Source organism: Caretta caretta, chromosome 5, assembly GCF_965140235.1.
Source record: "Caretta caretta isolate rCarCar2 chromosome 5, rCarCar1.hap1, whole genome shotgun sequence".
Lineage (NCBI taxonomy): Eukaryota > Metazoa > Chordata > Testudines > Cheloniidae > Caretta > Caretta caretta.
In genome coordinates, this window is record NC_134210.1 from 121,548,444 (window position 1) to 121,574,454 (window position 26,011).

Sequence of the window (26,011 nt, forward strand, 5' to 3'; positions counted from 1 at the left end):
AGGTCTTTATACCATTACAAATCCCCTGAGTTACATAATCCTCCGTATTAGTAGATTTCTATAGAACTACATACAGGAGATCTCTTGTTAACTTCTTTGTGTAAATCCTTACAATTTGCATGAGTTTACCATACTTTTCAGCTGAGCTACAGTATCTAGTTCTCCTCTCAGTTATAGTCTAAAAATAGACTGTCGTGCATCTCATTGTCACTCAGGTGCACTGAATTTAAGCTGTTTTTCATCCAGGCATTTTTTCTTTAGCATACCTGTACTGTACTTTTACAGGTGTGGGGAAATCATGTAAAACTAATTAAGCATAAAATTGACATCCTCGTCCAGGTTGTACATTTTGGTTTGCTTTCAACTAAACCATGTGCATGCTTTCAAGTGTACTTATTTTAGCTGCAGTGAAATTTCAGTTCAAAGAAGAAGGGAATAAATTCATAAATTCTAATTTGCTCCATAAAGTGAAAAGAAAGCTTACCTGAATCGTAATCCTCCTTAGTGGTCTTTGGTGGTGAGATTCTGGCTTCATGATTCACATGGCTTGATTCCAAAGAAAATACATCTGAATCACGCTGTTTTAAGAGTGAGGAACTAGCTTCTCTCTCTGTTCTCACATTTTTCAGAAAAGGAAGGTACTGCTGACCACTTATATTATGGTCTGTCTCAAAGCAACTGACCTGTCCACAGTAAGACAGCAAAGATGTTAACATGCTTTGCCTCTCACTTGATCTCAAAGGAGAACAAGACTCATTTTTGTAATAATTTAAGGACTGACTTGGGCTGTTCTGTATGTTGTCAAGCAATTCTGAATACTGATAATCTCCTTGAATATTGGAGAGCAAAGACTTGGAAAATGAAGCTTGAGGAAAGGTCATGTTGAAGCAGCTCCATTGTTCTTGGGGTGATATGGTTTTCTTGGGTGATTTTGGAGGAATGGAAGAATTTAGGTTGTACAAAGAAGTGATGTCACAAAAATGCTGAAATGAAAGGAACAGACTTAAGGAATGTTTATGGTACAATTCAACACTATACAATCCAAATATGAAAAAAAGTTAAATTAGTTTTCAAGATCTTAAGATATAGATATATTTATCTGTCTGCCCAAAAGAAAAAGTTACCATTTCTCTGGTGGCCTTTCTGCGCTAACAGGGGCATGGAGTATTTCATGCTGTGAGAAGATTTAATGGACAGGGGAGAACCAGATGAAAAGAAGAAGTGTAAAAGGAAAAAGGTGAGGAAACATTTCGTTGTAAAAAGCCCCAAAATTAAGATTAACATGAAAGGAAACATAGGCTCTAGGTCAGGAGTGGGCAAACTTTTTGGCCCGAAGGCCACATCTGGGTATGGAAATTATATGGCAGGCCATGAATGCTCACAAAATTGGGGGTTGGGGTGCGGGAGGATACTCTGGGCTGGGACCAAGGGGTTTGGAGGGTGGGAGAGGGATCAGGGCTGGGTCAGGGGGTTGGGGCGTGGGAGGGTGTCAGGGGTGCAGGCCTACACGGAGGCGCAGCCAGGCGGCTCTGTGCGCTCCCTGTCCTCAGGTGCCACCCCTGCAGCTCCCATTGGCCCACAATGGGAGCTGTGGGGGCGGTGCTTGGGACGGGGGCAGCGAGCGGAGCCCCCTGGCTGCCCCTACGCATAGGAGCCAGAGAGGAGACATGCTGCTGCTTCCAGGAGCTGCATGGAGTGGGGCAAGGCCCTGACCCCTCTCCCCGGAGGGAGCGCCGGAGCAGGGCAAGCCCTGGACTCCGCTCCGCAGCGGGAGCTAGAGGGCCGAATTAAAACTTCTGGAGGGCCAGATGCGGCCCCTGGGCCATAGTTTGCCCACCCCTGCTCTAGGTAATAAAAGACACCTTGTTCTGAACACTCCAGAGAAAACGTTGATGGCTGGGGTATACACTGCCCCTCTTGAGTAACACTTTTAGAAGCCTCCAACACTGATGTAAAGGGGACCCAACTCAATGGTTAAATATTAGTATATATGCCAATTCAGATATGAATAAAAAATACTCTAAAGCAATAAGGACTAATGCAGCTGGCAAGCAATGAAAAAAATATAATAATTTAGTTATCTGATTAGATTTTAAAATATTAGAAAATAGATCTGATTTTAAAATATTAGAAAATATAAACATATAACCTCAGAAACCCTTATTTATTACACAGGCAGCTGGACTGCTAGTAAAATATATAAATTCACTATGTCCAACCTTTAAAACTTTTTCTGGAACCTCAGGCAGGAGTTCCTGAAGTTGGTCAAAAGTTGCCAACAACAGCCACTTCAGTGAAGACCCCTTCTTTAGCAGGAGCTGAGCTACTAGAGGGTTTATACATGGAAAAGTAAGCAAGCACTTCTCTGCCTGGGGGGAAAAAAGTCACTGTCAGCTTCCAAAATGATCCATTTGGGACATTCAGCTTGCTCTGTCATTAGAAGGCAAAGAGAATATCATCTTTATATAATCTCTGGACACAGAATCTGTCACAGAACCACAATTCTGAGCAGGCAGGCCTTGTATACACCACCTAAACATCTATAAATAGAATATCTTTCTAGTGGGGGAACAAATTATGCACAACTGTATGGTAAGAAAGGTGTATAGGAAGATGAAAGTAACAGCTCTATACCTAAGGTTGACAACAATGATCCATTTAATCTGGATTTTCAACACACACTCCAAATGTACTTACTTTGGACCCAAAAAGTCACATGTTTATTCTCAGGTTAGAATAGATTTTTTTTGCCCCAAGTTCAAGGGAAACTGCCCAAGCAGTGTGTTGTACTCTATATAAGGCCCTTCGTTTTCAGGTTTTATTTGGCTTAAAAAGTTCTGGGAATTTAGGGGTAAGCGAGGGGTGCCCAGTACTCATGGGCGGCAGCAGTTGGGAGGTCTGGGCTGCCAGGATCCAGCTGCCTGCCCATCTTGCTCCCCAACTAAGCAGAAGTAGATGGGCCGCGCTGAAGGCCTGGAGTCAGGAGGTGGCTCTGCCCGGCAGGGAAAGCAAATGGGGACTATCACCCAGCTCCCCTGCCAATCATGCTCCCCCACTACACACTGGGCTACCTGGCAGGGAGCCACCTGATAGGGGAGCCCCTCCCTCGGCTGCAGGGGCTCAGCTCCTTTCCCATCTTGTCATCTCACTTCCCCATGCAGATAGGCTGATCCAGCATGTAAATATCTATTCATCAATTATCTGATGAGTAAATAAACAAACTTTTACTATCTTGGGCTCCATACTGCAAGCACGGGACTAGTCCCATTGACTTTAATGGGATAAAATACATACTTATAGTTAAGCGTGTGCTTAACTGCTATGTTGGCTTGGAATCTAAGTGTTCAGAACCCTGCAGGATTCAGCCATTGTTCTGTAATCTGGCCCAGTTTAGTTAGCTTTTAGAATTTGGTGCACAGGATTACAGTGTCACAATAAACAGGATGAGTCTTTTCCAGCCGAGATATTCAGATTGATTTGCTCCCTGGGATATTCTACTGCCTCTTAACACTGAGGGTGAATCCCTCTTCCAGCACAGCTGCTCCTGAAAGCACTGGGGAATGAAAATTGCATCTACTTGTGTCTGTATGGATGATTCAGGCCCATTGTGTTTATATTTGACAACAAAACAATAGAAAACTGGAATAATGAAAACAACCTAGCATTTTAAATTGCTTACAAACAGTAAAAGAACTGCTACACTTAGCACAAAGACAAACAAACCTCAGATGGCAAGATAGAAAGCCAGGATTTGTCCAACCATTCATGAGGATTTGTTTTAGAAGACATCAAAATGTTGTCAGAAATCTGACGAATTAACAATGCTGTCTCTTCAACCCCTGGCACAAGAGCTACCTAAAATAATTTAAAATACTTTAGCTCAAAGGTTATACTTATACATTGGTCTGCAGCAGACAAGAAACTAGAAAACTTAAAGATGGTCCTGAAACCAAAGGCCCATAGTCATTAAAATTGCTCCATGCAAGTGATATGAAGGGCTGTAGCCTCCATCTTCAGCCCTACACACTGGCTCTGGATTACTCAAACTCTATGTAGGTAAAATTAATTTCACTACAACACCTTTTAGAAATGATCAAATATGTAGCTATAACAATACTCCCTTTCAAAAAAGGTAATTCTTGTGAGCCTAAATTTGATATGTTATAGTAAAGTTGTAATAAGTTCCAGGAATTCAGGATATTTAGCATTTTGAATGCCTAAGTAATTTTCTAGTGAATTACTGAACATACACATTGAATTGTACAAGGACAGACTTTCAGATATGTCATTTCCCTATAGCTAATTTGACTAGGATAACTTTGCAGCAGATTTGAATGTATATGTGACAGTAAATCACCTTGTCTTTGCAATTTATTTTATGCATTTATATCAGCTAGTCACACATACTAACTTGATGAATCACAAAAACTTTCCCCTCTTTTTTTAATTTCTACTACTCCAAATATTGGTAAAATTGTTATAGAAAAAAACATTTTTATAAACTTTCTTCTTAGTACACAATGGATAAAATTTCTTCTTAGTACACTTAGTACATCCCTCTGCCCCAATTATAAAGTTTGCTGGTATAATGACACCCGTAGAGAAAGCTTTTTTTCTCACTTTTAAAACAATAGATTTGTCTCTGAAGAATCTTGTAAATCACCTTCTTTAGTATCTTTTTACAAACAGTGACATTAACTTTGACTTGTGAGACAAAATGTAAGCCACACCACACTACAAAAACTAAGATAATATAGCTGGGTTCATATACACAATAATGGATTGATAAAATTATGTTTTCTGAGTATTATGACCTCTAGTGGTAAAACACAGCTATTTCTGATTCTTAGTATGAGCCCTATTCAATGTCCATTGAAGTCAATCCGAGCCTCATTCAATAGCAGTGATCATGCTCCTACATCTCATTTTAATCAGGTATTTAAATTTAAAATATTTCATAAGTTTCATTTTGAGTACATGCTTTATCAAATGTTTTGGTAATGGCATAGAGGTGGTTTTATGATACTGAAGTAGACTTATAGACATCTTTACTAAAGAAATTACCTTCACTTCAAAGTCTTCTGATTTCTGTGAAAATGGAACCAAAGCAGCATAAATTAAGGATAGATGATGCAGAGTCTTTCCTGTGAGGCTGTACCTGAAACAGAGTTGCATTATACTCACTATAAATAAACTATACAAGGGGCAGCTTTAGCTTAGGTTCAATTGCACCTACAGAAATCATGAAACTAAGGGTGCTGAACCTGAGTGGTACTGTGACCCTGTGTGCCATGTCATAACACCTGGAGTGGGGCACCAAGCCCAGGCCCAGACCTATAGGACTGTGTTGTTGCTGTGGTGTGAGTGAGGGGCAGGCTTGCTCGCCAGGCCATCACCCCTACCTCCGGGGTTCTCAACTCTGCACCAGGCTGTGGGTATTTATTGGATTATTATCCAATATTATGCTTCCTAATTTTGTTCTTACCAGTATTGTTGAAATAATACATAAATAATAGATCATGCTCTCTTTTGTATTTATTTTTTGTTTTGTTTCATACTGCAATTACACTAGAGTTATTCGCAAAAAGAAAAGGAGTACTTGTGGCACCTTAGAGACGAACCAATTTATTTGAGCATAAGCTTTCGTGAGCTATAGCTCACTTCATTGGATGCAGGAGGTTGCATCCGCCCCTGCACTATACATTACAGATATTTGATAGCTGCATATAATATTTTCAAAATGACAGACAAATTCTTCTGGGACTATGTAGTTTGCCAGCCAGAATTCTGAATATTAACTACAGCTCTGTGAACATTAATTAATAAATAGCTCTGCAAGGAGCAACCGGAATGCAGCTGAATCACTCAATAGGAGAGGCTGCATTGTGAGGGAGAAAAATGATGTCAGTCTTCAGTGCACAATCAGTGCTATGAGGCAACAGCACTGGAAGGAGTGGTAGATACGCTGGAGGGGAGGGATAGGATACAGAAGGACCTAGACAAATTGGAGGATTGGGCCAAAAGAAATCTGATGAGGTTCAATAAGGATAAGTGCAGGGTCCTGCACTTAGGACGGAAGAACCCAATGCACAGCTACAGACTAGGGACCGAATGGCTAGGCAGCAGTTCTGCGGAAAAGGACCTAGGGGTGACAGTGGACGAGAAGCTGGATATGAGTCAGCAGTGTGCCCTTGTTGCCAAGAAGGCCAATGGCATTTTGGGATGTATAAGTAGGGGCATAGCGAGCAGATCGAGGGACGTGATCGTTCCCCTCTATTCGACATTGGTGAGGCCTCATCTGGGGTACTGTGTCCAGTTTTGGGCCCCACACTTCAAGAAGGATGTGGATAAATTGGAGAGAGTCCAGCGAAGGGCAACAAAAATGATTAGGGGTCTGGAACACATGAGTTATGAGGAGAGGCTGAGGGAGCTGGGATTGTTTAGCCTGCAGAAGAGAAGAATGAGGGGGGATTTGATAGCTGCTTTCAACTACCTGAAAGGGGGTTCCAAAGAGGATGGCTCTAGACTGTTCTCAATGGTAGCAGATGACAGAACGAGGAGTAATGGTCTCAAGCTGCAGTGGGGGAGGTTTAGATTGGATATTAGGAAAAACTTTTTCACTAAGAGGGTGGTGAAACACTGGAATGCGTTACCTAGGGAGGTGGTAGAATCTCCTTCCTTAGAGGTTTTTAAGGTCAGGCTTGACAAAGCCCTGGCTGGGATGATTTAACTGGGAATTGGTCCTGCTTCGAGCAAGGGGTTGGACTAGATGACCTTCTGGGGTCCCTTCCAACCCTTATATTCTATGATTCTATGAAGGGAACCCAGTTAATAAGGGAAAGAGCCCAAAGAGAAGGTAGCCAGTGCAGGGAGAATGTACTGCTTACCACTAGCTTACAAGAGAAGGCTTATGGGAAGAAAATGGTGGTTACATGAGACAGCAGAATCAGAGATTCAGGAACTACTTATGAACGAGGCAGAGCTTCTGGAGCAAAAGCAGAAGGGTCACTGGAAATGATTGACAGATTTGGAGAATACATGCATAGCTGCCAGGCAGGATATAATGCTGATGCCATGATTAACGGACATGTACTTGTACAACATTAGTTTACTGTAGTGCATTACAATGCGCGGTTCCAATGGTTACTGTTGTCAAGCCAGTACTGTCTCCAGATATGTTGATTTTCCCTTTTTTAATATCAAAGGATGTCTGATCTAAGTATTAACTGCTTAGAAAAGTAAATTTCTTTTTAAAACTGAATGGTTTATCTCTTTTAACATTTTGTTTAACATCTTTTAACATATCTCTTTTAACATTTTGTTAAGTTACTTAGTTCTAGTTGTTAAGGAAAAGTTAGCACATGTGACTCCATTTTGGTTTGGGACCCACCATTGTTTAAATGCCAGCACATCATACACCAGGAGGAGTAATCCTTAGATACTGAATCCCTGTGAAAATCCTCCTCCTTGTCTCCAGCCTGCCTTGACTCCCAGTATCTGGTTTTTGTCAGTCTCTAACTCCCTGTCTCTTGGCCTTGATGTGAGGCCTCCCATCCTGATAATAAAAGTTACTGATGCATGGCTTTAGGACCATGCTATGTAATTAACATACTGGTATAGCACGAGGAATGCACCAAGCAGGGATAGGTGGTAGATAAGACAAGGGTTTGTTTATTGGCTAAGATTTCCGATGCACGAGGGCAACATGCTTTGCTAAAAGGTATATAACCTTTGTATAATCTGCATTCAGGGTCCCCTCCTGGCTAGCAGGGGGGCACCACGCTCGAGCGTAATAAACTTAGTGTCTTTTGGGAACTCTGCAGTTGTGGACTTTATTTCTGTGCCTCAGCCTAGATTCGAACTGTGCGTGACCTATCAGGTGTAATTCGTAGCATTGGTGTGCGTGTCCTACAAGGTGTAATTCGTAGCACTTGTGTGTGTGTCCTATCAGGTGTAATTCGTAGCACTTGTGTGCGTGTCCTACCAGGTGTAATTCGTAACATAGTAAATCATTTTGCATAGTGACAACTCTGCTTTATAATACCATGCTAGTAGAATGAATGTTTAACTTACTCTGAATTCAGTCTCTCTCTGGAATACAAAATGATCCAACAGCAACTATATTGGAGTGATAGAGCCACCAGTCTTAATATGATATTATCAGAGGATTTCTCATAATTCAGTTCTTCCAAAGTCTACAGCAAAATTAGCACAAAAAAGGTAAAAAAACTGAATATATTTACAAGGCTGCTGTAAGATTTAAAATGTGCATCACTATAATGTAAACTTTACAGTTGAGAAGGAGCCTTATTAAGTGGATAAAGCTCACTGGACTGGAAGCCTGGAAACGTAGATTCTGTTCGGACTTTTATTCTGTGTGAATTTTGGCAAGTCAATTGACCTCACCATGCTTCAGTTTCCCCGTGTGTAAAATGGGGATATTTATGTACCGCACAGGTTTGTTCTTAGGCTTACAGAGAACTATAAAAGTGCAAATTATTATTATTAATCTTTACCTTAATCAACCTATATGTATTACACTATGGATGTATTGGATTTATAAAGTACAATGTGGCTAAATACTACGCTGTAGGAGGGTGTAGATGTGTTCTGTTTTCAATATTAATATATGATTTTATACTCAATTTATCTTGCAATATCAGTTTTTTTAGCTGTAGAGTTTCAGTCGTACACTGACTACATGAACAGACATAAGGAATTTTAATAACAAAGTGCATATGATCATGTTCAGTTGTTCAGACCGTAGTGCAGGGCAAAGTCTTCTCTATATAAATATGTATATCTTGTTTACATGAAAGGAATTAACATGCATATCAATGAGAGGATATAGTCATGTATAACTTGAATTGTTCACTACATATTTTCAATTATACAACTCCTTTTTCAAGTGTGGGGTCTTTAATAATAAATATTCTCAAAATCACTTCAGGGATTTTAGAACAGAACTGATGACAGGGATAATGCAGGTCAACTTTGCAGGTATTCTGTTATCAAGCATAAGTGTAGAAAGAAGATGTAATACAAGATCAATCAGTAAATACCTCAATGACGTAAACAGAATTTTGGATTCATTCAACTATGGAATAACTTCTGGGATGAGAAGCTATTAGCATCTGAAACTGTCATCTCAAGGAAGGGGTTAAGAGGAACAACAAAAATGGCTAGATGGCTGGAGAGACTGGCTTACAAGGAAAGATTAAGGGAGGTAACTGAGTGCGGAATTTGACCATGTTGGTCTAATTTTGTACCTCAATAATTATGGCAGTGCGTTCATCTATTGTTACCACGATGTATCGATCTGTACCTCCAAAGAGCTGTAATGATTCACTGCAACTTCTCTCAACAAAAGTAATATTGTACCTACAGAATTCACAAACTGTCAGTAAATTTCATTTAAGTGAAATGATGAAATCTTCCTAAAAGGAGAGGAATGTTGTTGTGAAGTCCTTTTATTTAATTCTCCAACTCCAATTATATGGATTTTTAATTTCTTGATCTATCTCCTGAACCCCCCAACTATACTTCAATTAAGACATATATATTCAAAGGTCAAAAATCAATATAGTGAGACTTAAATATTTCAATATTTATTCTGTTAGGTTTAATTCCACATTCATTTAATATTACCTTGATGTACTGCCACAGTCTGCACAGGAGGTTGCAGTTTCATGAAACAACATTATGTAATGCGGAGACTGATGTTTATAAGTCAGCAAAACATTCTGATGTTGAGATTTGCAGTGTACCAAAGTCAATCCTTTTAACTTCTTGTTGAGAAGCTATAGCTGTATTACATTGCCTCTGACAGCTAAAAAAGATTTTAGCAACCTGCTACCCTGATTATTAGCCATTCCTTCCTCATTTAGGGCCATATCCCTCCTCTCTACCACTGTGCAGCACAGAGAGACTGAAAGGAGTGAAATTCCCCTCTAGTGGCCCTCAAATTGCCAGAGTGAGGGAAGTGAATCAAAATAGCATCCACACTCCTTGTGTTAGTGAAAGACCCTTTGAATGAACACCACCTGCTCTGGGCTCTGAGCGAGTCAGTTGATTAGAGGGGGAGCCACTCTATGGGGCATCATCCTCAGCAAACACAAGGGAGCTAAAACTGACCCTGCCAGCATTAAGTCACACAAGAAACTTGCACCTTTTCTGATATCCAGTGGAAAAAACGTATGTGTCCAGATATTATCTGTACACTCAGAGGCAGTGTGACTGGTGACCTGCTGTGAAATTCCAGAATTCTTTGAAAAAAGAAAAGGAGTACTTGTGGCACCTTAGAGACTAACCGATTTATCTGAGCATAAGCTTTCGTGAGCTACAGCTCACTTCATCAGATGCATACTGTGGAAAGTGTAGAAGATCTTTTATACACACAAAGCATGAAAAAATACCTCCCCACACCCCACTCTCCTGCTGGTAATAGCTTATCTAAAGTGATCACTCTCCTTACAATGTGTATGATAATCAAGGTGGGCCATTTCCAGCACAAATCCAGGGTTTAACAAGAACGTCTGGGGGGGGAGGTAGGAAAAAACAAGGGGAAATAGGTTACCTTGCATAATGACTCAGCCACTCCCAATGTCTATTCAAGCCTAAGTTAATTGTATCCAATTTGCAAATTAATTCCAATGCAATAGTTTCTCGTTGGAGTCTGGATTTGAAGTTTTTTTGTTGTAATATCACAACTTTCATGTCTGTAATCGCGTGACCAGAGAGATTGAAGTGTTCTCCGACTGGTTTATGAATGTTATAATTCTTGACATCTGATTTGTGTCCATTTATTCTTTTACGTAGAGACTGTCCAGTTTGACCAATGTACTGGCAGAGGGGCATTGCTGGCACATGATGGCATATATCACATTGGTGGATGTGCAGGTGAACGAGCCTCTGATAGTGTGGCTGATGTTATTAGGCCCTGTGATGGTGTCCCCTGAATAGATATGTGGGCACAGTTGGCAACGGGCTTTGTTGCAAGGATAGGTTCCTGGATTAGTGGTTCTGTTGTGTGGTATGTGGTTGCTGGTGAGTATTTGCTTCAGGTTGGGGGGCTGTCTGTAGGCAAGGACTGGCCTGTCTCCCAAGATTTGTGAGAGTGTTGGGTCATCCTTCAGGATAGGTTGTAGATCCTTGATGATGCGTTGGAGAGGTTTTAGTTGGGGGCTGAAGGTGACGGCTAGTGGCGTTCTGTTATTTTTCTTTGTTAGGCCTGTCCTGTAGTAGGTGACTTCTGGGAACTCTTCTGGCTCTATCAATCTGTTTCTTCACTTCCGCAGGTGGGTATTGTAGTTGTAAGAATGCTTGATAGAGATCTTGTAGGTGTTTGTCTCTGTCTGAGGGGTTCGAGCAAATGCGGTTGTATCGCAGAGCTTGGCTGTAGACGATGGAACGTGTGGTGTGGTCAGGGTGAAAGCTGGAGGCATGTAGGTAGGAACAGCGGTCAGTAGGTTTCCGGTATAGGGTGGTGTTTATGTGACCATCGTTTATTAGCACTGTAGTGTCCAGGAAGTGGATCTCTTGTGTGGACTGGACCAGGCTGAGGTTGATGGTGGGATGGAAATTGTTGAAATCATGGTGGAATTCCTCAAGGGCTTCTTTTCTATGGGTCCAGATGATGAAGATGTCATCAATGTAGCGCAAGTAGAGTAGGGGCGTTAGGGGATGAGAGCTGAGGAAACGTTGTTCTAAGTCAGCCATAAAAATGTTGGCATACTGTGGGGCCATGCGGGTACCCATAGCAGTGCCGCTGATCTGAAGGTATACATTGTCCCCAAATGTGAAATAGTTATGGGTAAGGACAAAGTCACAAAGTTCAGCCACCAGGTTAGCCGTGACATTATCGGGGATAGTGTTCTTGACGGCTTGTAGTCCATCTTTGTGTGGAATGTTGGTATAGAGGGCTTCTACATCCATAGTGGCCAGGAAGGTGTTATCAGGAAGATCACCGATGGATTGTAGTTTCCTCAGGAAGTCAGTGGTGTCTCGAAGGTAGCTGGGAGTGCTGGTTGCGTAGGGCCTGAGGAGGGAGTCTACATAGCCAGACAATCCTGCTGTCAGGGTGCCAATGCCTGAGATGATGGGGCGCTCAGGATTTCCAGGTTTATGGATCTTGGGTAGTAGATAGAATATCCCAGGTCGGGGTTCCAGGGGTGTGTCTGTGCGGATTTGATCTTGTGCTTTTTCAGGGAGTTTCTTGAGCAAATGCTGTAGTTTCTTTTGGTAACTCTCAGTGGGATCAGAGGGTAATGGCTTGTAGAAAGTGGTGTTGGAGAGCTGCCGAGCAGCCTCTTGTTCATATTCCGACCTATTCATGATGACAACAGCACCTCTTTTGTCAGCCTTTTTGATTATGATGTCAGAGTTGTTTCTGAGGCTGTGGATGGCATTGTGTTCCGCACGGCTGAGGTTATGGGACAAGTGATGTTGCTTTTCCACAATTTCAGCCCGTGCACGTCGGTGGAAGCACTCTATGTAGAAGTCCAGTCTGCTGTTTCAACCTTCAGGAGGAGTCCACCTAGAATCCTTCTTTTTGTAGTGTTGGTAGGGAGGTCTCTGTGGATTAGTATGTTGTTCAGAGGTATGTTGGAAATATTCCTTGAGTCGGAGACGCCGAAAATAGGATTCTAGGTCACCTCTCCTTCTGCCCCTCCACCCCCACGAACAAGATACAGTTTTTTTTTTACAGATTTTTTTACAAGGAGCACCGGTTTGAAAAGGAATTTTCTTTCCTTTAGGCTGCTGGTAAGCAGGTTTCCAAGTAGTTGGAGGTTTTTTGCTTTGATTTGGGGCCAGAGCAGAGACAAAGGGAATTGTCTTTTTCTGTAGGCTGACAATCACTATCAGAGAATAGGTATCCTATTCCAGCACAGCAAAATTTTGCAGCCAAGTTTTGTTTGTTTATTTCTAAACCTCGGGTGTAAAGTTAGTTAAAAACAGAGACGTTAGGATGACAAAATCCACAACTCGACAAAAGCTGGAATTAGCCAGATTTCAGGCTGAGGAAAAACAAAGGGAACATGAAAGACAGATAGAACTCATGCGGCTGGAGAAGGAAAAAGAGAGGAAGCATGTGGAGGAGGAGAGGGAAAAAGAGGAAACATGCACTGGAGATGGAGAAGGTAAAGGCTCAGCAGAATATACCAACAAACCCTAGCAATCCTTCTCCAGGTACCACTCCCCATCCCAGAAAGTTCCCCACCTACAAGGTAGGCGATGATACTGAGGCCTTCCTAGAAAACTTCGAAAGGGCCTGCCTTGGGTACAACATCTCTACTGACCAATACATAGTAGAGCTGAGGCCGCAGCTCAGTGGACCCTTAGCTGAGGTGGCAGCTGAAATGCCTAAAGAACACATGAACAAGTATGAACTGTTTAAATCCAAGGAGAGAGTCAGAATGGGGATAACACCCGAGCAGTCTTCTCGGAGGTTCAGAGCCCTAAGGTTGAAACCAGACGTGTCATTTACCCGACATGCCTACCACATTGTGAAACATTGGGATGCCTGGATATCAGGAGCAAGTGTTGAATCTCCAGTAAATTTGCCCTTCCTAATGCAAATGGAACAATTCTTAGAGGGGGTTCCTGAGGAAATAGAAAGATACATCCTAGATGTAAGCCCAAAACTGTAATCGAGGCAGGAGAGATTGGAGCCAGATGGGTGGAGGTGGCAGAGAAGAAGAAAACTGGTCGCAGTTGGAGCGGAGACCAGAAGGGACAACCCCAGACCACACTCTATTACCGGGGGCCGCCCAAGGCCCCACCTACCTCCCAAAGAACGCTCCAGACACCTCATCGTCCCACCACCCCGTTCTCCAGCAACCCACCTCACCCCAGTGACCCATCAGCTGGACGATGTTTTAAATGTAACGAGCTGGGGCATGTAAAGGCCAACTGCCCCAAGAACCCCAACAGATTACAGTTCATTGCACCGGGATCACACCAGAGGTCCACAGGCCCAGATACCTCCCAGATACCCTTGGAGCAGAGGGAAACTGTGAGTGTGGGCGGGAAGAAGGTCACCGCGTGGAGGGACACCGGAGCACAAGTGTCAGCTATCCATGCTTCCTTAGTGGACTCCAATTTAATCAACCCAGAGATCCAAGTGACGATTCAACCCTTCAAGTCCAACTCTTTCAATTTGCCTACAGCCAAGTTGCCTGTCCAGTACCAGGGCTGGTCAGGAACGTGGACTTTTGCAGTCTATGATGATTATCCCGTCCCCATGCTGTTGGGGGAAGACTTGGCCAATCATGTGAAGCGGGCCAAGAGGGTGGGAATGGTCACCCCTAGCCAGGCTAAACAAGCCGTGAGGCCTAGCTCTGTTCCGGAAACTTCTAGCAGGACCCAGTCAGAGGTAATGGACCTGGACCCCAGGCCAATGTCTGCAACAGCAGTAGTGGATCCAGTCCCAGAGACCCAGATGGAACCAGTCCCAGAACCGGAACCAGCGGAACAACCAGCACCAGACCATTTGCCAGCACTGAATACAGTACTTGCAACCTCAACACCAGAGGGCCCCACCGAACCTGAACCGGCAGCAGCCCATAACCCTACACAAGAGGCTCAGCCAGAACTTGAACCCCAACAGAGTGTCCCAGCGGAAAGCGGTTCACAGTCAACGGAAACAGCCCCATCCCCTACATCGCTTCCAGAGGGACCAAGCATAGGTCCACAATCCACTGTGGAACTGATGTCTCCAGCATCAAGGGAATAGTTCCAGACCGAACAGGAAGCAGATGAAAGCCTCCAGAGAGCTTGGCCGGCGGCACGGGGCAACCCACCGCCTCTCAGCTCTTCTAATCGATCCAGGTTTGTTGTAGAAAGAGGACTTTTATACAAGGAAACTCTTTCTGATGGACACCAGGAAGACTGGCATCCTCAGAGACAGTTGGTAGTTCCAACTAAATACTGGGCCAAGCTCTTGAGCTTAGCCCATGATCATCCTAGTGGCCATGCTGGGGTGAACAGGACCAAAGACCGTTTGGGGGGGGTCATTCCACTGGGAGGGAATGGGCAAGGATGTTTCTACCTATGTCTGGTCTTGTGAAGTATGCCAAAGAGTGGGAAAACCCCAAGACCAGGTCAAAGCCCCTCTCCAGCCACTCCCCATCATTGAAGTTCCATTTCAGCGAGTAGCTGTGGATATTCTGGGTCCTTTTCCGAAAAAGACACCCAGAGGAAAGCAGTACATACTGACTTTCATGGATTTTGCCACCCGATGGCCGGAAGCAGTAGCTCTAAGCAACACCAGGGCTAAAAGTGTGTGCCAGGCACGAGCAGACATTTTTGCCAGGGTAGGTTGGCCCTCTGACATCCTCACAGATGCAGGGACTAATTTCCTGGCAGGAATTATGGAAAACCTTTGGGAAGCTCATGGGGTAAATCACTCGGTTGCCACTCCTTACCACCATCAAACAAATGGCATGGTGGAGAAGTTTAATGGAACTTTGGGGGCCATGATACATAAATTCGTAAATGAGCACTCCAGTGATGGGGACCTAGTGTTGCAGCAGTTGCTCTTTGCCTACAGAGCTGTACCACATCCCAGTTTAGGGTTTTCCCCGTTTGAACTTGTATATGGCCGTGAGGTTAAGGGGCCATTACAGTTGGTGAAGCAGCAATGGGAGGGATTTACACCTTCTCCAGGAACTAACATTCTGGACTTTGTAACCAACCTACAAAACACCCTCCGAACCTCTTTAGCCCTTGCTAAAGAAAACTTACAGGATGCTCAAAAAGAGCAAAAAACCTGGTATGATAAACATGCCAGAGAGCATTCCTTCAAAGGAGGGGACCAGGTCATGGTCTTAAAGGCGCTCCAGGCCCATAAAATGGAAGCATCGTGGGAGGGGCCATTCACGGTCCAGGAGCGCCTGGGAGCTGTTACTTATCTCATAGCATTCCCCACCTCCAACCGAAAGCCTTAGATGTACCATATTAATTCTCTAAAGCCCTTTTATTCTAGAGAATTAAAGGTTTGTCAGTTTACAGCCCAGGGAGGAGATGACGCTGAGTGGCCTGAAGGTGTCTACTACGAAGGGAAAAGTGCTGGTGGTGTGGAAGAGGTGAACCTCTCCATGACCCTTGGGCGTATGCAGCGACAGCAGATCCAGGAGCTGTGCACTAGCTACGCGCCAACGTTCTCAGCCACCCCAGGACTGACTGAACGGGCATACCACTCCATTGACACAGGTAATGCTCACCCAATTAGGGTCCAACCTTACCTGGTGTCTCCTCAAGCTAAAACTGCTGTAGAACGGGAGATCCAGGATATGTTACAGATGGGGGTAATTCGCCCCTCTGGAAGTGCATGGGCATCTCCAGTGGTTCTAGTTCCCAAACCAGATGGAGAGATATGTTTTTGCGTGGACTACCGTGAGCTAAATGCTGTAACTCGCCCAGATAACTATCCAATGCCACGCACAGATGAACTATTAGAGAAACTGGGACGGGCCCAGTACCTCTCTACCTTGGACTTAACCAAGGGGTACTGGCAGGTACCGCTAGATGAATCTGCCAAGGAAAGGTCAGCCTTCACCACACATCTCGGGCTGTATGAATTTAATGTACTCCCTTTCGGGCTGCGAAATGCACCCGCCACCTTCCAAAGACTTGTGGATGGTCTCCTAGCAGGATTAGGAGAATATGCAGTCGCCTACCTTGACGATATGGCCATATTTTTGGATTCCTGGGCAGACCACCTGGAACATCTACAAAAAGTCCTTGAGCGCATAAGGGAGGCAGGACTAACTGTTAAGGCTGAGAAGTGTCAAATAGGCCTAAACAGAGTGACTTATCTTGGACACCAGGTGGGTCAAGGAACTATCAGCCCCCTACAGGCCAAAGTGGATGCTATCCAAAAGTGGCCTGTCCCAAAGTCAAAGAAACAGGTTCAATCCTTCTTAGGCTTGGCCCGTTATTACAGACAATTTGTACCGCAATACAGCCAAATCGCCGCCCCACTGACAGACCTAACCAAAAAGAAACAGCCAAATGCCATTCAGTGGACCGAAAAGTATCAGAAGGCCTTTAACAAGCTTAAAGCGACACTCATGTCTGACCCTGTACTAAGGGCCCCAGACTTTGACAAACCGTTCCTAGTAACCACAGATGCGTCCGAGCGTGGTGTGGGAGCAGTTTTAATGCAGAAAGGACCTGATCAAGAATTCCACCCTGTAGTATTTCTCAGCAAAAAACTGTCTGAGAGGGAAAGCAACTGGTCAGTCAGTGAAAAAGAATGTTACGCCATTGTCTACGCTCTGGAAAAGCTACGCCCATATGTTTGGGGACGGCGTTTCCACCTGCAAACCAACCATGCTGCACTGAAGTGGCTTCACACCGTCAAAGAAAACAACAAAAAACTTCTTCAGTGGAGTTTAGCTCTCCAAGATTTTGATTTCGACATCCAACACATCTCAGGAGCTTCTAACAAAGTGGCTGATGCACTCTCCCCTGAAAGTTTCCCAGAATCAACTGGTTAAAATCGTCTTTGAGATGTGGAAAATATTGTTAGTCTTTATGTACTTGGTAGTATATTTAGAGATGCATGTGTCTTATTAACTCTGTTTTTCTTAGAGCTCCAGGAAGAAATCCCAGCCAGTGTTTCACCCTAGCTGAGATCTGGGGGGCGTGTCAGAAATATAAAGGGAAGGGTAAACCCCTTTAAAATCCCTCCTGGCCAGAGGAAAAATCCTCTCACCTGTAAAGGGTTAAGAAGCTAAAGGTAACCTCACTGGCACCTGACCAAAATGACCAATGAGGAGACAAGATACTTTCAAAAGCTGGGAGGAGGGAGAGAAACAAAGGGTCTGTGTGTCTGTCTATATGCTGGTTTCTGCCGGGGATAGACCAGGAATGGAGTCTTAGAACTTTTAGTAAGTAATCTAGCTAGGTATGTGTTAGATTATGATTTCTTTAAATGGCTGAGTAAAGAATTGTGCTGACTAGAATGACTATTTCTGCCTGTGTGTCTTTTTTGTAACTTAAGGTTTTGCCTAGAGGGATTCTCTATGTTTTGAATCTAATTACCCTGTAAGGTATCTACCACCCTGATTTTACAGAGGTGATTCCTTTACCTCTATTTACTTCTATTTCTATTAAAAGTCTTCTTGTAAGAAAACTGAATGCTTTTTCATTGTTCTCAGATCCAAGGGTTTGGGTCTGTGGTCACCTATGCAAATTGGTGAGGATTTTTACCAAACCTTTCCCAGGAAGTGGGGTGCAAGGGTTGGGAGGATTTTGGGGGGAAAGACGTGTCCAAACTACGTTTCCCAGTAAACCCAGTTAGAGTTTGGTGGTGGCAGTGGATATTCCAAGGACAAAGGATAAAATTAATTTGTACCTTGGGGAAGTTTTAACCTAAGCTGGTAAAAGTAAGCTTAGGAGGTTTTCATGCAGGTCCCCACATCTGTACCCTAGAGTTCAGAGTGGGGGAGGAACCTTGACAGCATTATTAAGGATCTACAACCTATCCTGAAGGATGACCCAACACTCTCACAAATCTTGGGAGACAGGCCAGTCCTTGCCTACAGACAGCCCCCCAACCTGAAGCAAATACTCACCAGCAACCACATACCACACAACAGAACCACTAATCCAGGAACCTATCCTTGCAACAAAGCCCGTTGCCAACTGTGCCCACATATCTATTCAGGGGACACCATCACAGGGCCTAATAACATCAGCCACACTATCAGAGGCTCGTTCACCTGCACATCCACCAATGTGATATATGCCATCATGTGCCAGCAATGCCCCTCTGCCAGTACATTGGTCAAACTGGACAGTCTCTACGTAAAAGAATAAATGGACACAAATCAGATGTCAAGAATTATAACATTCACAAACCAGTCGGAGAACACTTCAATCTCTCTGGTCACGCGATTACAGACATGAAAGTTGTGATATTACAACAAAAAAACTTCAAATCCAGACTCCAACGAGAAACTATTGCATTGGAATTAATTTGCAAATTGGATACAATTAACTTAGGCTTGAATAGACATTGGGAGTGGCTGAGTCATTATGCAAGGTAACCTATTTCCCCTTGTTTTTTCCTACCCCCCCCCCCCCCCCCCCGACGTTCTTGTTAAACCCTGGATTTGTGCTGGAAATGGCCCAACTTGATTATCATACACATTGTAAGGAGAGTGATCACTTTAGATAAGCTATTACCAGCAGGAGAGTGGGGTGGGGGGAGGTATTTTTTCATGCTTTGTGTGTATAAAAGATCTTCTACACTTTCCACAGTATGCATCCGATGAAGTGAGCTGTAGCTCACGAAAGCTTATGCTCAAACAAATTGGTTCGTCTCTAAGGTGCCACAAGTACTCCTTTTCTTTTTGCGAATACAGACTAACACGGCTGTTACTCTGAAACCAGAATTCTTTGCTGATCCATTCAATGGTTCCCCAATTCCAGGAAAATTGAGGTAAAAAGCACTGACTGGGTCTCTGGCTACTCTGCCCACAGTCAGTCTGTTGGGATCCTGGAGATGGGTGGGCAGAGCTCAGTGCTAAGAAGAACTCATTAAGTAAATTATTAAATTTTTAAATACTGAAATTAAAAATGTTGGTTTTGGACTGTTACATTGTTATTAAGAACAAGCTAGAAACTGTTTTGTCATTCTTCTTCATTGTGCCTGACAGTTAGTATCAAACCCGGCAATGCTTTTCAGCAAGATGCCACCACTAGCACTAGGCTTAAAAGGGCAAATTGTAATTAAACACTTCACAGAAACACACTTCACAATTTTTTTCCATATTTAAAAGTGCTGTTTACTCTGTGAACTTTTAGATTGTTGGGGAAAAGAAAATGGATACTGACAGGTTTCAGAGTAACAGCCGTGTTAGTCTGTATCCACAAAAAGAAAAGGAGTACTTGTGGCACCTTAGGGACTTAACAAATTTATTAGAGCATAAGCTTTCGTGAGCTACAGCTCACTTCATTGGATGCATGCAGTGTATCTCTGACAGCTTATGCTCTAATAAATTTGTTAGTCTCTAAGGTGCCACAAGTACTCCTTTTCTTTTTAAAATGGATACTGTTTCTGTTAAGGAGAATAACAACACACCTGTGCAGTGCACTATTTTCAAACCTTCAGAATTTTGTTATTGTTATAAAGGTATTTAAAGAAATTGAAGGTGCTAGTACTCATTCAAGATTATGTAAATACCAAGTTGAGTCACAGAGTTTAGGAACATAAGAATGGCTATACTGGGTCAGACCAAAGGTCCATCTAGCCCAGTATCCTGTCTTCTGACAGTGGCCAATGCCAGGTGCCCCAGTGGGAATGAACAGAGCAGGTAATCATCAAGTGATCCATTCCCTGTCGCTCATTCCCAGCTTCTGGCAAACAGAGGCTAGGAACGCCATCCCTGCTCATCCTGGCTAACAGCAACTGATGGACAAATCCTCCATGAATTTATCTAGTTCTTTTTTTAATTTAAAGTAGAAGGGACCACCAGATGATACAGTCTGACCTCCTGTATATCACAGGCCACTAAACAACCCTCCACTAATCACCCACCAAGACAACAACCAGAATTAGACCAAATTATAACAGTCCTCAGGAGACTAAACTCTTTGCATGCCACAGGGCGAGAATACAAAGTTTGAACATCCAAAACAGTTTTTGACTTTGCTAACTTTTAAAATAGCATTGGAAAAATTGGTAGCATCAGAAAAATGGAACATTTTTGTCTTCTAATATTTAGGGTAGTCCTGGTAATTAACAACAACAACAACAAAAAAAGACAAGCAAAATACTTTTATGAAAACTTTAAAAAAAAATTAGTCCTAGGCAGCACCCAAGCATAACATATTTCAGCTCAAAGGTGATTTTCGGAGAACTTTGTGGGACTGAAGTAAGAATTTGGAATAAAAGTGCTATTTCACTATTAACATCTCTTATATCAATATCAGTAGGCCACATTCTGCTCTGATTCACACCCATGTAACACCACTGACTTCAATGAGCCATGAATGTGATTGTCAAATTTGTCTTGTCGTCTTCACTATAATGCTAACACTGTAATTGCTCAGTGGAGAGATAGCCTCATCAATCAATGAGATGATAAGTGCATTGGAAATACCTAAAATAAATAGAATTGATTAAATTCAGGGGCCTCATTTCAGAAAAATTCTAGGGGAAGAAAAGTTGTGTCAGCATATAGAACATTATATGTGATTATATTATACTCTGAAAAGTCAGTGGGGAGGGCCAAAGGGGAGCATATAGACCTATGAAAAATCAGGAGGCAAACACCAGTCTGGTGGAAGGGCAACTGCCCACATTGTCCCATAGCAAATGAGGCCCCTAATTAAATTGACAGATGGATGCATCAGTAATCAGGTCAATTTCACTTACTTGGATTCTAGAAGCTGAAGGATTTCTGGTGCGTTAAGAAGTCCTTCAGATGTCAGAAACACATACGGAATTTGCACCTCCAGAAGGAAGCAGCCAAAATTTTCACCTGAAACATTTTCAGATTTAAAGATAAATAATGTAACAGCTTCACAAAACAGAGAATATAAGAGATGATAGTTTTAGGTATTCAAATGGACATATCTTTTTGAAAATGTAGACTATATATATCTTCATTAAAAATATTTCTGTTTAATTTTCTTCTTGTGCGAATAGTTTCAGATTCTAGAAGGCCCTTCCTAGTTTTGTCTTGTATTCCCCCAGAATTGAAGCAAGGCTCCCACTGCATGAAGAACACTGGATACAGCCTCTATCAACGCTGAACTACCAGATATTCAAAGAGGTTCTCTCAGGAGCTCAATGCGTTTCACTCCTTATCTTTGCCAGGATTGGGCTCAAATCCAAAACTTTTTCCCACCTTACTCCTGTTATGTACATAATTCAAGAGACGATCTAGCTCAATATGCTTAGCTTTAGCCATTATTATTATTCTCTCTCTCTTTTATGGGCACATACTTGTAAACATTTTAGAGAATACAAATCCCTTTTTCAGGTGCAAGACCAACCTTTCATTTGAATTCTAGGAGGCATTTACTTACCCACTACAAGTGTTTCTGGAAGAGTGGTTTTAAAAGTTACGTAAGTAATATTCAAATTTTTGCACAGCTCATTCCAGCAGGAGTTCTCTGTATAATCATACTCCACCACTAATGAGAAAAGTGTCCAAGGAAAGTCAGCTCCAATGTGCTGATTATGTACAATAACACAGGAACATCTGCTCAGACTGAAAGAGAAATATCCAGAAAATTATCTTTCAGCCTGATTACTCCCAGTACAAAATAAAAACTCGTAAATGTGTAAACTTGAATAGACAGTGTCAGTTGTTTAAAGGATAATTTAAAAACTGAGTTTATCCTTTCTGTATTAGAAAATTTTAATTATTTTTATTAAATACTTCACTAACTCCAGTTATCTGCATTAGGTCTTCATATTATCTGCTATCACCTTTCATTTCAGGCATGAGCTAACAAGTTAGGAGAGTTTCTACAACCTCAACTGGAAAGGGGTAGAGGGTCTTGTAAATTAGCTTTTCATGTTGCATCATCAGTTTTATTACAGTGCCCATCTATATCTCTTTTTTTCCCTGGGGATTCTTCACATCAGTGATTTCAGTAGGACTACTCATACTTAAAGTTAAATAGTAACTACTATACTTAACTGCTGATTTGGATTGGGCCAGAATGTTCATCACCTTACAGAATGAAACACATAGGCCCAAATCATGAAATACTTACCCAAGCCTTCGGCAAAACTCACTTTGAAATTAACAGGAGTTTCTCTGAAGTTAATTTTGATTAAGGATTGTAAGATTTGGGCCACACAAATTATGAATTATACTCACCTGCTTACAACATTGTGCTCTAACAAAACTCCCCTTTTCTCAGGATTCAAAACCATGGCTTTTAAACCTGTTTAAAAAGAATTAAACATCAATTAAAGAGACTAGACCAGATCTTCTGCAGGTGTAAATTGACATATAGTGATAAACAGCAAACATGGGCTGAATCAGGAAATTATAACCTCAGGGGTGCAGCCTCAATGACAGTGCTGTATCTGAGGTAGTCATCAATAATCTCGCGTTTAACTAGGAAGACAAGTTGTGACCCTGCCCATACTGAAAGCCTTGTATATTTAGGCCCAGGATGGGGTAAATTCCGGACTCCTGTTGATAAGTCAAAAGCAGTCATGTTGCTTAGCTAAATAATGTTTCTAATTAACTTAAAATGGGAAAACGGTGGGGTTTTTTTCCCTGGCATTTTAAAATTTTATATATGACAGAAAATATGTCAGAAAGAGATGTAGCTAACAGGTTGCAGAGGATGAAGAACAATATGTATTTTGTATAATATAAATGTCCTCAGAAGGTCGATGAGACAATCAGATTGATCTATGTTTCTAAGCCATTTAATAAATAGATATAAAAGAGCAAATGTTTATTTTCATTATTTATAGTGTTGCAAATACACCCATCATTTATAAAACACTTTAGACACAGGGTCCCTGGTTCTAAAGAGTAAGCAATCTAATCTTAATACAAAACACAAAAGAATAATTCAACACAAGGTGGCACAGATATGTTGTTGGTGAGGCAATCAACCGAGTGAAAATCAGGGATTTAAGGAGGGATTTGAAGGAAGAGAGGGGTGTGCTTCATAGGCTGTTCCGATCATAAAAAGTATCAGGAATGAAAGCCTGGAGACAGGAATGGCAGGAGACAATGGGAGCAAAAAGGGGACTTTATACAGAAGTGCAGAAAAAGTGGCAGTATAAGATGAGATGCTGTGATAATTTGGGAATCTGTGTGTACAAACTTAGGAATTCTGGCTGATGGTATGAAGTGTTACTATGAAAACTGCATTTCTGTAGGTATCTTTACCAAGTGGCAAACTCCAGTTTGAAGATGCAGCCTTTTGCTTTCTCCATTGTCTGTTTGCTTCCATGTTGGGCTGAAATTCTAAGGTTGGGGGCAAAAGATTAGCAAAGGAGAATTGATGTTACATGGAATAGGAATAGCATCAAAATGGAATAGCTCTAAGAAGAGATTGGCTTCCAACCAGGTGAACTGGTTTAGCAGGGGAGAGGTTCCCTGAGCAATGCATTTACCTGGAACAAGTTTGTGATCACCTGTTGAAGTTGGCAAGGTAGAGGTCACCTGATAAAGGGGCTAAAAGTTGTAAAAAGGGAGATACTGAGCTGTCTGGGTTTTTAGCCATTATTTTCCAGCTCAAGAGGAGAAGCAGCCCAACATGTAAGGGCCTGCATGAGGCAGGAGCGTCTACCTGATTTCTGAGCCCACCTGGTTGCCCAAGGGATGAGTGAGCTAGTAAACAATATTATGTGAGACTCTGGGCAAAGTGTCTCTGTGTGTAATATGCTTCATACTTACCCCAGGCCTCCTGAGAGAGTTCAAAGGTAAACCAGAAGGCTACACCTTCGGGTGGGATTCTGGAAGAGGGTGCGTTTCAGCTGAACTCAGCAGTGAGCTTGGGGATTAGGCAGCTGGGTTCCACGTCTCAGGAGAAGATGGTAGATAAAGGGTCTGTGCTCTGAAATAAGCCTAGGGACCCCAAAGATTGGGGTAGTGGCTGGACTCCATTCAGGCTCTGGGAGGCTTAAAAGATCCAGGGACCTAACAGCTAGGTCCTTTCAAGCAATCTAGTCAGTGACCATGAGGGAGAACTTGAGTGGGATCTGTGACAGATACACACAAAGATATAAGCAAGCGGAGTGGAGCACAGCCTTGATGTTACCTTTCTCATCTTCTAAAGATTTGCACAAAAGAGCAGCATTTACCTTCTACTGTACTAAGGGTTTTAGTGATGGCAGCTTTTTCATGATCAGAGTCCATTCTTGTTATGATTAGTACCTGATGTAAGACAAGTAAAAGAAATTAACATTTTAATTTTTTTCTGTCTACACAACTTTTCCTGGAACAATACATGAAAGATAGTATTAATTTTTTGCTGTCTGCTGAATCTGTTTCCTAAAGGATAATTGTGCGCTTACTACTGAAAGATATTAGAAGAGTATTACTATGAAAGGAGATGCAGTGTCAGGAATAAAGATATTCTAGATAAAAAATCTCACACCTGAGTATTAACACACAAAAAGAAAATAAACTATTTAAAGGCAGTATATAAATTGCTGTCATGGAACTGAATTCCTACTGCAGCACCAGATAGACCATCATGGGGAGGAGATTTTTCAAGCCAATCCCATACTCCATTCACAGGTAAAACTCACACTGAAGGTATTTGGAGTTTTGCTTGTGCTACAACAATGTGCTGAATGGGTTTTTAGGGACTCCTGAGAGCTCCTTGTTAAAATTATGGCATCTCCAAACTGAAGAGCTGTTTGGAAAGATTTCCATAACGGAGCTCACTAAATAACTTATGTGTGAGGCTCATTAAACACTGTTGATGACCAAAGTCTTTTACTTTCAAATGGATCAGATTGCAGCAAAGGGCAGGTATTTTTAAAAGATTCTCCCATGGGAGGAGATATTCAACCTTGTCTCCCAACCCAAATGAAACAAAGTGAACCATGTGCTATACGATCAATTTGCTCAGTATAATTTTCAGGAATAAGCTAAAAAAACTTGACAAGTACACAACCAGTGGAAACACTATACAGTCAGCTCTACACAGGATTATCCTAGTAGATTAATGCCATTTTACCGGCACTGTCTGGGTACACTTTATGGACCTGATGTTTAAGAGGTCGTCAACTGCCTCCATTTTTGTGGGCCCAATTCTGCAACCAAAATTAAATGTGGGAGCAAGTGGTAATATTTACAAGTCCAACTTCATGATTTATGGGTCCAATGAGGTAGTTGCATGTGTAAATGTTATAATTGTGCTAAATGCTGTCATAGCAGAAATAGTTTCTGAATATTTGTCCCTTTGGATAAAATTTTTAAAAATGGATGTTTAAAGTCAGGTGCTTAAAATAGTGGCCTGGTTTCCAAACCCTGCACATCTTCCACTGACTGTAATGGGAGCATCT

The 26,011-nt window shown here is 42.3% G+C and overlaps 1 protein-coding gene across 1 annotated transcript in view; it reads right to left on the reverse strand.

Moving 5' to 3' along the window:
• SHOC1 (shortage in chiasmata 1) overlaps positions 1–26,011 on the reverse strand; it is a 120,694-nt gene that overhangs the window by 18,704 nt on the left and 75,979 nt on the right. Inside the window, exons 18-27 of the mRNA XM_075128844.1 lie at positions 24,800–24,872; positions 22,848–22,914; positions 22,045–22,229; positions 21,389–21,494; positions 9,270–9,381; positions 8,074–8,195; positions 5,065–5,158; positions 3,724–3,855; positions 2,220–2,369; positions 485–983 (exon numbers count right to left, since the gene is read on the reverse strand). Coding sequence (XP_074984945.1) covers positions 485–983; positions 2,220–2,369; positions 3,724–3,855; positions 5,065–5,158; positions 8,074–8,195; positions 9,270–9,381; positions 21,389–21,494; positions 22,045–22,229; positions 22,848–22,914; positions 24,800–24,872 — 1,540 coding nt within the window. The remainder of the gene's footprint in view (positions 1–484; positions 984–2,219; positions 2,370–3,723; positions 3,856–5,064; positions 5,159–8,073; positions 8,196–9,269; positions 9,382–21,388; positions 21,495–22,044; positions 22,230–22,847; positions 22,915–24,799; positions 24,873–26,011) is intronic.